At 47.9% G+C, this 12,481-nt stretch overlaps 1 protein-coding gene across 1 annotated transcript in view; it reads right to left on the bottom strand.

The window, feature by feature from the left end:
• The window catches only part of TAF15 (TATA-box binding protein associated factor 15), a 29,436-nt gene extending 28,546 nt beyond the window's left edge, over positions 1 to 890 (bottom strand). The window contains 1 exon segment of the mRNA XM_040244067.1: positions 775 to 890. Coding sequence (XP_040100001.1) covers positions 775 to 781 — 7 coding nt within the window. The 5' untranslated portion in view covers positions 782 to 890.
• Between the last annotated feature and the right edge of the window lie 11,591 nt (positions 891 to 12,481).

The raw sequence follows: 12,481 nt of genomic DNA, 5'->3' as shown, positions 1-12,481 counted from the left end.
ATCATTTGGTGGAAGACTGCGTTTTCCTTTCGTTTGTATGTTTCAACGTAAATGCAGCAAGCATCTACACGAGCCCATTAATAACAGACAAGGCTCACTTTCAAGCTCGTGAGGAGACAACTTTAGAGGGTCTGAGAAGATGACAGAGGAGGGTGAACACGATGCTGAATTAGATGCAAACACCCCCAACTCGAATCAGGGAGGCTACTACATGAATGACGACATGTAGGATTTCGTGTCAGGCAACATCCTTTTAAAAAGGGCTCCTAGAGCATCAAGGCCCGCACCTGATGAATGGGTGAGTCAGGAAGGCCCAGCTCCACTTCACGGATGGGGAAACTGAGGGACGAGACGGCGCGACGACTGGCCTGAGGCCTCGCTGAAAGATCTGAGGCGAAGCGGAGAACCAGAAGCACCGATTCTCTCCGGCTGATGCTCTAATCACGGGCTCCCCCCGCCCCTACGATGGCGTAGCGGCCTCCGCCCCCACCCCGATTCACACACCCTCCCCCGGGAGCGGCACGTCGCCTCGGGTTCCAAGGGCTGGGTCAAGAGGCTGGGGGCTCGAGGCGCTCCCGCCGAGATTTGCAGACGGAGAGCGTTGGGAGCGTGCGTCCCTTCAGTCCAACATGGCGGCGGCCGCGGCCGCCCCCCCACCCCAGCCTCCCTCAGGGCCGGAGGCTTCCCTCGGGGCCCTCCGGTGGGCGGGAAGACGGCCCAACCCCGCCGGGCCCCTTCTCGCCGCTGCCGCTGCTCGCTGAAGAAGTCACCTACCCGACATGACTAACGGCCGCGGCGCGAAGCCCCCACAGCCCGCAGAGAACAAGGTAAACCAGAGCCAGGCGGCACGGCGGCCGGAGCGGTACTGAGGGCGGCGCGGCGCGCTGGGCTCGACTGCGGGGCCTCGGCAGCCAATCAGAGGGCAGTGGGCGGTACCACAGCGCCGCGACTCGAGGGGTGACTCTGTCCTAGGACCGCCCTCCGCACTCGGAGGACTTCAGAATCCCTTCTCGTTCCCCCCTCCGTGGACGGTACCATTATTGAGAGGGAACTGAGGAAAGGAAGTACCAACGCCGCGGTCGGGACGGGGCGGAAGCTGAGCCTACCCGGTCCGTCATGATTACAGTCCAGTTTCTCACTTGACTTGATCTGATAGAATTCGAGGTTGGAAGTGAAAGAGAAGAGGCCTTATAAACATAGGTTATATGGTTAGAAAAGGCCTTTCTTTCTATCAGATTTCTAATGGTATGCCCTAGTTCAGTAGCTTTGGGCTGTGCACTGCTTGAACCACCTGGGGGCGTTGGGAGTTGTTCCCAGACGGAAACTCCTGACGGACCGAGTCGCTTCCCCGTTAACTACCTTGTCGAGTAACAGACTACGAGGTCACACTGGAACAAACGTATGCCTTAAAATAACACACAAGGGACTTCTCTGGCGGTCCGGTGGTTAGGACTCCGCGCTTCCAATGCAGGGGGCGCGAGTCTGATGCCGTGTAGGAGCTAAGATCCCATGTGACATGCTGCGGGGCCAAAAGATTGGGGGGGTGGGAGGGGGCGGGGAATTCACACCCAAACTGAACCCTGAAGATGTGTCAGGGTGAGGAATCGAGCTTTGGTTTTCAGTTCTAGGATAACAGCTAATTCTGTCAGGTACCTTGCATCATCTCATATAATTCTCACAATTGACTAATGAAATACTGTGCCCACCTTACAGACAAGAAGGCAAAATTCACTTGCCCTGAGTCGCACCACTGATAAATGGCCAATGTGGAATTGGAATCCCGGTTACCAGACACCACTGCCTGTGGGTCTGACCATTCTGTTGTACAGGCTAGAGGGGGCTCGAGCTCTCCAGAGTGAAATGAGGCTGTGAAAGCTCAAGAGAGCACACAAGGACAGTTTCTCCAAAGGCTACGTGACATCTGAGCCAAACTATAGATGATGACTAGAAGCCAATCATTTCTCTAGAAGGGAAAAGTGCTTTTTCCTAGCTATGAAGCAAATGATTCAATATGTTTGAAGTTTACCGGCAAGGGGAGAGTGGTAGGAGATGAAGCCAGAAGAGTAGAGGGCTAAAGAGCTGAGATCTTGTAAAGTTCATTAGAGTTCGTGCTTTATCTTGAAGGCAGTGGGTACCTCCTGCCAGAAGATTTTAAAGGAAGATCAGATTTGCATTTTCAGGCTGCAATAGGAAGAATGTATGGAGATGAGAGGTGCCTAAAAGCAGAGAAACCAATTAGGTGACCAATGGAATAGTTCTGGTGAGGGATCATAGTGGCCTGGACTTAGGTTTTAACTGTGGGGATGGAGGTGAGTGAAAAGATCCCTTACATACATAGGTAGTAGAATGGGCAAGATTTGGTGACCAGTTTGAGTGGGGAAAAAAGCGAGAAGTCCTGGGTAACTTCCACACTTGACAGGTGGATAGATTGGTCATTCACTGTGATAGGAAACGGAAGGAGGAGCACGTTGGGCTGGAGGTGGAGTGGTATGTTCAGAATTACTCCCTTCAGGGCTCTCTTGCCTTCTGAGATGGCCCACAGTCTGTCTGTGGAATGTGTTTCTTTCTAAATAAATAAATCCACTTCTTAATACAAATATCACTTTGTATCCAAATTCTTTCCCAACGAAGCAAGAACCTCAGATTCACTAGGAAACATATGGACAAAACCAGCCGGGAGAATTCACGGCTAATTTTCAAGTTCAAGTTCCTCATGCTTATCACCTTGGCCTGTGCTGCCATGACATCATCTTTTTCATCATTAGGTGACTGAAGGTCATTGGAAGTGGGGCAATGTCACAGTCCAAGTGAACAGTGCCTTTTTCACCGGCATCTATGGCATATGGAACTTGGATGTCTTTGCTCTGATGTTCTTGTATGTGCCATTCCATAAAAACTATGGGAAGACCAGTCCAATGATTCAAGCAATCTCAGGCACTAAAGGGTCATCTGGATTGAGATCATACAACAGAGAACAGATGGACAAAAGTCCTTTTGAAATAGTGCTAGAGAACACTGTGACCATCGAACCTCAAGAAAAATGCTTCCATTACTGTTAATATTTGGATGACACATTCTTGTAAAAGGGGGAAAAGGATTATTGCCTTCAGGTAAGAAAAGGAGGCAAGAGGTCATCTTTATTCATTACACTAGCAGTAAATGTGAGCTCAGCTCTGGATGTAGAGGGTCACAGAGCTCTATGCTGCTGCTGCTGCTGCTGCTGCTAAGTCGCTTCAGTCGTGTCCAACTCTGTGCGACCCCATAGACGGCAGACCACCAGGCTCCCCCCGTCCCTGGGATTCTCCAGGCAAGAACACTGGAGTGGGTTGCCATTTCCTTCTCCAATGCATGAAAGTGAAAATTGAAAGGGAAGTCGCTCAGTCGTGTCCGACTCTTAGCAACCCCATGGACTGCAGCCTACCAGGCTCCTCCGTCCATGGGGATTTTCCAGGCAAGAGTACTGGAGTGGGGTGCCATTGCCTTCTCCGCACAGAGCTCTATAGACAGGTCCAAATAAGCAAAGTTAAAGGAAAAAAAAATATTTTCTTTGAAAGACTTTTTTTTAATGTGGACCATTTTCAAAGTATTGAATCATTACAACATTGTCTCTATTTTATGTTTTGGTTTTTTAGCCACTAGGTATGTGGGATCTTAGCTCCCCGACCAGGGATCGAACCCACACCCCTTATAACAGAAGGTGAAGTCTTAACCACTGGACCACCAGGGAAGTCCCAGGAGTAAAAATTTTTTCATGTCTAAAAACGATGTAGCCATTCAGTTTATAGATCGAGGAAGATAACCCAGAGGAGAAGTCAGGGAGGAGAAAATTGGGTTATTGCTGGTGGGGAAAGCAGAGGACAGGACTTCTAGGTTTTTCTTCCTCTTTTCAAATTTTTTTAGAATTGAAGTATTTTAAGATATGGATAGGGCTTCCCTGGTGGCTCAGTGATAAAGAATCCAGCTGACAATGCAGGAGCCATGGGTTGAATCCCTGGTCCAGGAAGATCCCACTTGTCGAGGAGCAACTAAGCCTGTGAGCCACAACTACTGAGCCTGTGCTCTAGAGCTGGCGAGCCACTTCTACTGAAGCCCGAGAGCCCTAGAGCCTGTGCTCCAAAACAAGAGAAGCCACCGCAACGTGAAACCCACGCCCCACAACCAAAGAGTAGCCCCTGCAGGCCTCAACTAGGGAAAAGCTCGCACAACAACAAAGACCCAGCACAGCCAAAAATTAATTAATTAATTAATTAAAATTCTTTTTTAAGTCTAAGAAAAGAGAGATGGATATACAAAAACTGTTGCTCATCATGGACCCCTTCATTTGTACCACGATTCATGCATGCTTGCATTCATGTATTCTTCTCTCAGCTGCCATCTCCTGAGGTCTACTAGGTGTTAGGTCCTAGAAGGCCTAGAGATAGAGAAACAGGAAGCAGGGCAACTCCTGTCCTCCAGGAACTGCTTTCTCAGAAGAGGACAGCAAAACCTGTGATTCCAATCAACTACTGAACGTCCTAGAATCGGAGGATGCAGAGGGTGCTCTGAACACAGAGGAAGAGCACCTAGCCCACGTGAAGGGTGGAGGGGTGATGAAAGAAGGCTTCCTGCAAGAGAGGCTTCCTAAACTGAGCTTTGAAGAGCAAACAGGAATTAACTGGGGGCTGTATATCAGGAACCGGCAGAAAGGGCTATTATTTGCAAACACCAGGGAAGAGCAAAGTTCTGGGAATTCTAAGTGATTCAGTCTCGCTCGTCTGCAGAGTTGCAGGGGTGGGGAATGGCGAGAAGTGAAAGAAGTAGGCAGAAGTCACATCTTGAAGATCCTGTGTGCCTTGTGGAGGAGGTTGGATGTTAAATTTAAAACAATGGGGAATTTCTGAGAAATCTAATCAAAGGAGTGACATTTAATTTTATATATATATATATATATATATATCCATTATCTCATTTAATCTGGACAGCCCTGTGAAATAGACATGCTGTTAAAGCACATTTTGTAAACTGAACACTGAAGCTTGGGAAAGTGAAATTTGTTACCATGTTCACACAGTCAATGAAGAACAGAAGCAGAGCTCACCACCAGGCCTTTGGGCCAAACTCATTGTTCTTACAGTGTCTGTGGTCAGAGAACTCTGTGAAACAGAGAACTCCTCCCAGCTCCACATTGTTCTGGGGCTTCTTTCCAAGGGTTCTTCTCTAATGCCAACAGACTCAAGATTGACTCCTGTACCCTCCTGCCTTCCAGGCTTTTGCCTGAGGATGATTATCTGAAACAAACTTTAATCCTCACTCTGTGTATCTGCCGGCAGATTCTTTGTGTATTTAGGGGGCTTCTCAGGTGGCAATAGTGTTAAAGAACCTGCCTGTCAATGCAGAAGATATAAGAGATGTTGGTTTGATCCCTGGGTCTGGAAGATCCCCTGGAGGAAGGCATGGCACCCACTTCAGATACACGACTGAAGCGACTGAGCATGCATACTGTACTTAGGGAAGACAGCAGGTGCTTTTCACGCATCAGCATTTAGCAGAATGTATCTGGGAAGGTCTTAGTACTGGGTCTGTTTCTGCCTGATCCATTCCTCGGGTCCTCATCTGGGGAGCTGAATACTGCAGGCTGGTTTCAATTTCAGAGTTTACTTTAGGTGGTAGCTTCCAGTTAGAATGGTTAGTGAGCATCTAGGTGGGAAATTAGGTAGTAGAAAAAAGGGAGGATCAGAACTTCCCTGGTAGTCCAGTAGCTAAGACTCCTTTCTGAGGGCTCTTTCTCCTTCCTCATCCCCTCCCTTCTCTGTCTGCCACAGTGAGTGTCTCTCCAGAGACCCAGTTTCCCTCTATGACCCTGGTTCCTGGGCTCCTTCCCTTCATCCCTCCAGCCTATGGCTGGTAGAGTGTTCTTGCTATTTGGTCGTTTCTAAGTTGCCTCCACCCAGTTTGGCTTCCTAACCCTTTCAGCACTGGAATAGAGCCTTGTAGTACTCTTGCCTGGAGATCCCATGGATGGAGGAGCCTGGTGGGCTGCAGTCCATGGGGTTGCTAAGAGTTGGACACGACTGAGCGACTTCACTTTCACTTTTCAGTTTCATGCATTGGAGAAGGAAATGGCAACCCACTCCAGTGTTCTTGCCTGGAGAATCCCAGGGACGGGAGGAGCCTGGTGGTCTGCCGTCTATGGGGTCGCACAGAGTTGGACACGACTGAAGCGACTTAGCAGCAGCAGCAGCAGGACCCTTCAAGGACTGTGATTTTACTCAGGATGAGAAGGGAAGCCAGTAGAGGGAGCCATTTAGTAGCATGTCAACAGGATCTGACCTGTTTTACCAGGATTACTCTGGCTGCTATCTGGAGAACAGACTAGCCAGCAAGAGAGGAAGCAGGGAGAGGTTATTACTCCCACCAGAGTGAAAACCAGACCACAGGGATCCTTTGCCGCTTGCGAAATCCTGTGGCACTCACAATTGTACCACGTAATTCAAGGCTTGCCTACCTGCTTAGAGGCCAGCTTGTACTGTCATTGGGTTGCATTGTTCATCTCTGAACACCCCTGGTGCCTTGTACAACACCTGAAACAGTAAACACCGAAAAAAAGTGTGTGTGTGTGTGTGTGTGTGTGTGAGAGAGAGAGAGAGAGAGAGAGGGAGGGAGAACTTGTATTGAATGAATAAATAAAAGGCAAAAAAAAAAAAGTGGCATGGTTTGTCTATAAACTCCTGAATCTCAAAAACCATGTCTGCTGCTGCTGCTGCTGCTAAGTCGCTTCAGTCGTGTCCGACTCTGTGCAACCCCAGAGATGGCAGCCCACCTACAATTAAAATAAATAAATTTATATATTAAAAAAACCACACATAGCATTAAATGAACCATGTTTAAAAAAAAAAAAAAAAACATGTCTAGGACTTTCCTACTTCCCCACAGAGCACAGAGTAAGTGCTCGGTGAGTATTCGTTGAACACTCGAGGCCTGCTCTGCCCCAGGTGTCGTCATCACCCACCGCCCACCCCTTGGAGGGGTCCTTGGAGCCCCACACCTCCAACCTTCCTAGAAGAGCAAAACTCCCTCCCACAAAGATTAGGCTGACACTCCAGAGCAGAGCCTGGAGGTGGGTGTGTTTCTTATGAGTGACTGGCTGTCCTGTCCTCTGGACAGAGGCAGCCCCTTCCTGTTTGGGGTGGAAAGGAACCAGACACTTTCCTGTTAGCAGGTCTTTTAAGCAAAGCCACAGATGCCAAACAGGTCCTGACCCAGTCTTTCAGGCCAGATGCCTGGAGGTTAGATGGCCTTTATGTGGAAGGGAAGTGGGGCACATGGCCAGATTGGCCAGGCTTTTATTGTGTTCCTGGCAAGTCCCCTGGGCCCTGCTGTGAGTAAAAAACAAACCAGAAGAGTAAACCATGATGAAGGTTAGAGATGGTACGACTCTGAGCCAGAACGCATTTGGGAGAGAATGTTCACGCGATTGTCCTGCGGCAGGACGGGCTTGTGTATACCTAGTGGCTATGAGAGCATCTGAGTGTGAAACCCGTGTGAAGAACACGTGCATGTCCACTTATGTCCGTACAGCCAACCCCCACCACTTGATAAAACTGAACAGCTATTAATTGTCTAGTTGGGCTTCCATGGTGGCTCAGACAGTAAAGAATCCTCCTGCAACGCAGGAGACCTGGGTTCGATCCCTGGGTTGGAAGATCCCCTGGAGGAGGGCATGGCAACTCACTCCAGTATTCTTGCCTGAAGAATCCCCATGGACAGAAGAGCCTGGCAGGCTACAGTCCATGGGGTTGCAAAGAGTTGGACACGACTCAGCAACTAAGCACAGCACAGAAAAGGCAGGAATTATTATTGCCCCCCACCTTTTTTTTTTAATTTTGGCTTTACTGTGTCTTCTTTGCAGCACACTATCTCTCTAATTGTGATTGTAGCACACAGGCTTAGTAGCCTAGCAACATGTGGGATCTTAGTTCCCCACCCGACCAGAAATCAACTTGTGTGCCCTGCAGTGGAAGGTGGATTCTTAACCACTGGACCACCAGGGAAGTCCCCTGTTGTCCCATTTTTAAATGGCAGACACTCAGAGATCGGTTAATTTGCAAAGGTCAACAGAGTGTGAAAAAAGGCAAGATTCAAACCCAGGTCTGTGTTGCACAAAATTTCTTGCTTCTTCCGGTCCCTTAGGAGCATGACATGTGTGCGTATGTACAGGGAATTAGAAAGGTAGGTATACTCTTGAATGTGACCCAGGCTGATGAGACCACATCCATCTGTGTTGTACAGAGGAAATTTCTCTTCCAGAGAAAGAGGGAGTTGCTAGAAAGTCAGGGCTTCTAAAATTGACTCACAGCTTAAAATACACAGAGGTCAATAAAGAATCTAAATTATCACAGTTAAAGTCCTCACAACTCTGGGAAATACGTCCTCTTCAGTTCTCCTGAGCTAATCTCACATCCTCATTATTCCTCTGATTATCCCTTTTATTGTGGGTTTCAGAGGTTGATCACTCCATTAGCACTTTTCTCCGGAGCCCAGAATTCCTTCTGATAATATCTGCTTTGTGTTCTGCACACTTCCTGGGGAGGAAGAAGGGGCACAGACAGAGCTGACTGTTTCTCATATTATGAAAAGAGAAACTGAGGCCCAGCGGGGCCTCTTCCGGGTCCACACATCCTGACTGATTCAAGGGGTCCCGATCCGGAAGAGGATTCGATGGCCAGCTGCTGCCTCCTGACAGGGAGGAAGGAATGGCCGGACGGCCCCAGCATGGGTTCCTCAGAAGTCCTGTCTACTCTGGGAGGGCTAGGAGGCACTGCGGACCTGAAATGAGCCCCAGTCCAGGGAGAGGGGAAGTAGCTCTCTTTGAAGAGGAGCTATGGAAAGGACTTGTTGGGTCAGGAACCTACTCAACCAAGATGGGCAGGGAGGGAATGAGAGAGCCAGAACCTGGGAAAGCCTACAGCTGTTTTCCTCCTTTTTTTTTTTTTTTTTTTTTAATATTTGGTTGTGTGGGTCTTAGTTGTGACACACGGGATCTTCCTGAAGTCATGGGGGATCTTTCACTGTGGCGCCTGGATTCTCTAGTTATGGTGCGCGGGCTTAGTTGCCATGAGGCATGTGGGATCTCAGTTCCTCCCCAACTTTGCAAGGCAGATTCTTAACTACTGGACCACCAGGGAAGTTTCTCTGTTTTCCTCGTAAACATTGGATTCTAGCATTTATTTAGTGATCCAGTAGGTCTGGAGTAGGGCTCAGGAATCTGAGTTTTTAACAAGTGTCTCCAGATGATTTAATGCAGGTATTCAAGAACTCTATTTTAAAAAACCATCTACAATCGACTTTAATGTATATACCTAAGTAAGTTTTTTTTTTTTTTCTTTTTGGCCACTTGGCATGCAGGATCTTAGTTCCCTTAGTGTGCCCTTTGAAATGGAACTAACCACTGGACTGCCAGGGAATTCCCAAGAATTCCATTTTATAAATTTGAACTTGAGGCAGGATAATATAGTGTTTAGGGCCCAAGATCTGGAGCTATACTATCCAGATTTGAACCCTGGCTCCATTGTTAGATTTGTGATCGTGGACAAGTGATATAATCTCTCTGTGTCTCACCTTCCTCATCTGTAAAATAAAGATGCTTGTGTGAGTAGCTATCTCATAAGGAAGCTGAAAAGATACAATAAGATGATTTATGTAAGAAACATAGCACTTGCGTGGTACATGTCAATTTCTCAGCAAGCACGAGCCATTATTATTTGTTCCAAATACTCCTTCCCACCTCCACACCCACTCCCACCAGAGGAAGAAATAATAGTATTGGATAAATAAATGGACTTGTCCCCAGAGTATCATTTTGGATGTAGGTGATTTTGGCTCATGCTTCAGGGATCCCCCCTCCAAAGCCACTCTCCTGCCCTCACTCTTCTGACACCCCTACTGTGGATACTCTCTTTCTGATAAACTGCCCTGCCTTTCTCATTTTCCTTTCCCCCTCAGTCTCCCTCTCACATAGCAAACCGCCTGCCTTCACAGCATCCAAAGTGTCCTCAAGATGTGTCCTGGAAAGTAAAAACATACAGCAAGTTCACTGTGGAGGTGCACAGGCCCCTGGATTCCTGAAGGTCATAGAGTTTGGTGCTCTGAGGTCTATGAGTAGGCTTCAGAGGCAAACGGGGAACTGAACTTCCTGCACCCAGGTACTAACCATGGAAACACACTGTCTTTCTGGGAAACAGACATATCCCGCCCAAAGGCATGGTTGAAGCCCAGGGTGGATGTGGGGGTGGGGATGAGAGGAAGCTTCTGCACAAACTCTTGTAGACATTGCCAAGTCTGATGGCATCTCCAAGTGACCAGAAGCAGAAGTGGAGTGGGGAGAGGTGAGGATGAGATGAAATAATCCAACCAAGGACACCAAGGGAGAGATTTCCCTGGTGACCCAGTGGCTAAGACGCTATGCTCCCAATGCAGGGGTCCCATGTTCAATCCCTGGTTGGGGGAACTAGATCCACATGCCACAACTAGAGTTCAAATGCCACATCTAAAGATCCTACATGCCACAACGAAGATAGATCCCACGTGTGGCAACTAAGACCTGGCACAGCCAGATAAGTAAAAATATTTTTAAATTTTTTTTTAAAGGACACAAAGGGAAAGCAGAGGAAATCAACTTCCAAATGCAGAAATGCTTAGTGTTCAGGTCTCTGGACCAAGGCTAACCTGGGATGCAGAGAAAGCAGGGTCAGCTCTCCCTGTGGCTGAGCCTGTCTCCTTCCAGACCTTCAGACTCCAGAGAACTGCTGCTTCCTGCCTTCCCCTTTCCTGCCAGTGCAGCTGAGTGGAGAACCCCAGGGATGTGCTGGAGGAAGGGATGGCAAATATTCTGCCTGGAGAAAGAATTAGCAAACTTGGTGTTGATTCCAGCTTAGCCCTTGGTGTCCTTACCAACTGATGCCCCTCAGAGCTTCCTGTCCCAAAGCAAAGCTACATCTGGTCTATCAAAGTCCATCTGTTGGTCAAGGACACCATATGCCATGTCATAACTGCAACCTCTGACACTGCCTCCCCCACACACTCTAGGATTGCCAGATAAAATAGAGGATGCCCAGTTAAACCTGAATTTCAGATAAATGACGACTAATACTTTTTTAGTATAAATATGTCCCAAATATTGCATTGACACATCATTGTGGTTTTTGTTTAGTCACTTAGTCCTGTCCAACACTTTTGTGACCCCATGGACTCTAGCCCACCAAGCTCCTCTGTCCATAGCATTTCCCAGGCAAGAATACTGAAGCAAATTGCCATTTCCTTCTCCAGGGGATCTTCCTGACCCACGGATTGAAACCCCATCTCCTATATTGTAGGTGGTTTCTTTACCAATGAGCCACTGGGGAATGGGGAAGTGCTCAAATATCGTATATTAACATAAATATATACGTGTGTGTGGAATCTAGAACGACGGTACTGATGAATCCATTTTCAGGGCAGCAATGAAGATGCAGACATAGGAAAAAGACTTGAGGACACAGTGGAAGAAGGTGAGGGTGAGAGGAACAGAGAGAGTAGCATGGAAACATATACATTACCATATGTAACATAGGGAGCCAGTAGGGATTTGCTATATGACTGAGGGAGCTCAAATCCGTGCTCTGTGACAACCCAGAGGAACGGATGGGATGGGAAGTGGCAGGGAGGTTCAAGAGGGAGGGGACATGTATATACCAATGGCCGGTTCATATTAATGTATGGCAGAAACCAACACAATATTGTAAACCAATTATCCTTCTATTAAAACTAAATATTTAAAAAAAGAAACAAAAATGACTTGTTAATCTGATATTCAAGCTACCCTTCTAGATTTAACAACTCTTCTAAACTGTGAACCCTTCAGAATCTTCCTACCCGAGGTTCACCCCAGGACTTTGCCTGAATCCATTCTCTGTTCTTTCCTTAGCGGAGGACATTGGCTTCAGGCTGCCTGCTCTCTTGAGGGTAAGACCCAGGCCTTTGTCCACCATCTCCGTTCCAGGTAGATATGCTCCCTACAGATGCGCACAAGGGCACCAGCCAAGAGTGAGCAAAGAAATCCACCCTCAACTCTTCCCCCGCAAGGCCCTCTCACGGAACTGTGAGCCTTTGAAGGGCGCTTTTTTCTTACTGATCTACCCAGAGGAACTCTTGCTTCTAATTGGTTCGCCCAGAATCAGTGCCCCTTCTTCATTGGCTGGTTGGGAGGTGCGGGGCCAATTTCCAAATAGTCCGCCCGTAAGAACTCCTGTTTCTAAGTCTACTGAAGGAAATTCGAGAATCCTTCCATCCAAGTGGCCTCTTTTTCTAAATTCAAAGTGTTAATTGCTCAGTCGGGTCCGACTCTTTGTAATTGCCTGGACCGTAGCTTACCAGACTCCTCTGCCCATGGAATTCTCCAAGCAAGAATTTTTACTGGAGTGGGTAGCCATTCCCTTCATGGGATCTTCTCAACCCAGGGATCAAA

This window comes from Oryx dammah, unplaced genomic scaffold (assembly GCF_014754425.2).
Source record: "Oryx dammah isolate SB20612 unplaced genomic scaffold, SCBI_Odam_1.1 HiC_scaffold_8, whole genome shotgun sequence".
Classification (NCBI taxonomy): domain Eukaryota; kingdom Metazoa; phylum Chordata; class Mammalia; order Artiodactyla; family Bovidae; genus Oryx; species Oryx dammah.
The sequence above is the reverse complement of the archived record's forward strand: the minus strand, read 5'-3'. Positions and strand labels throughout refer to the sequence as shown.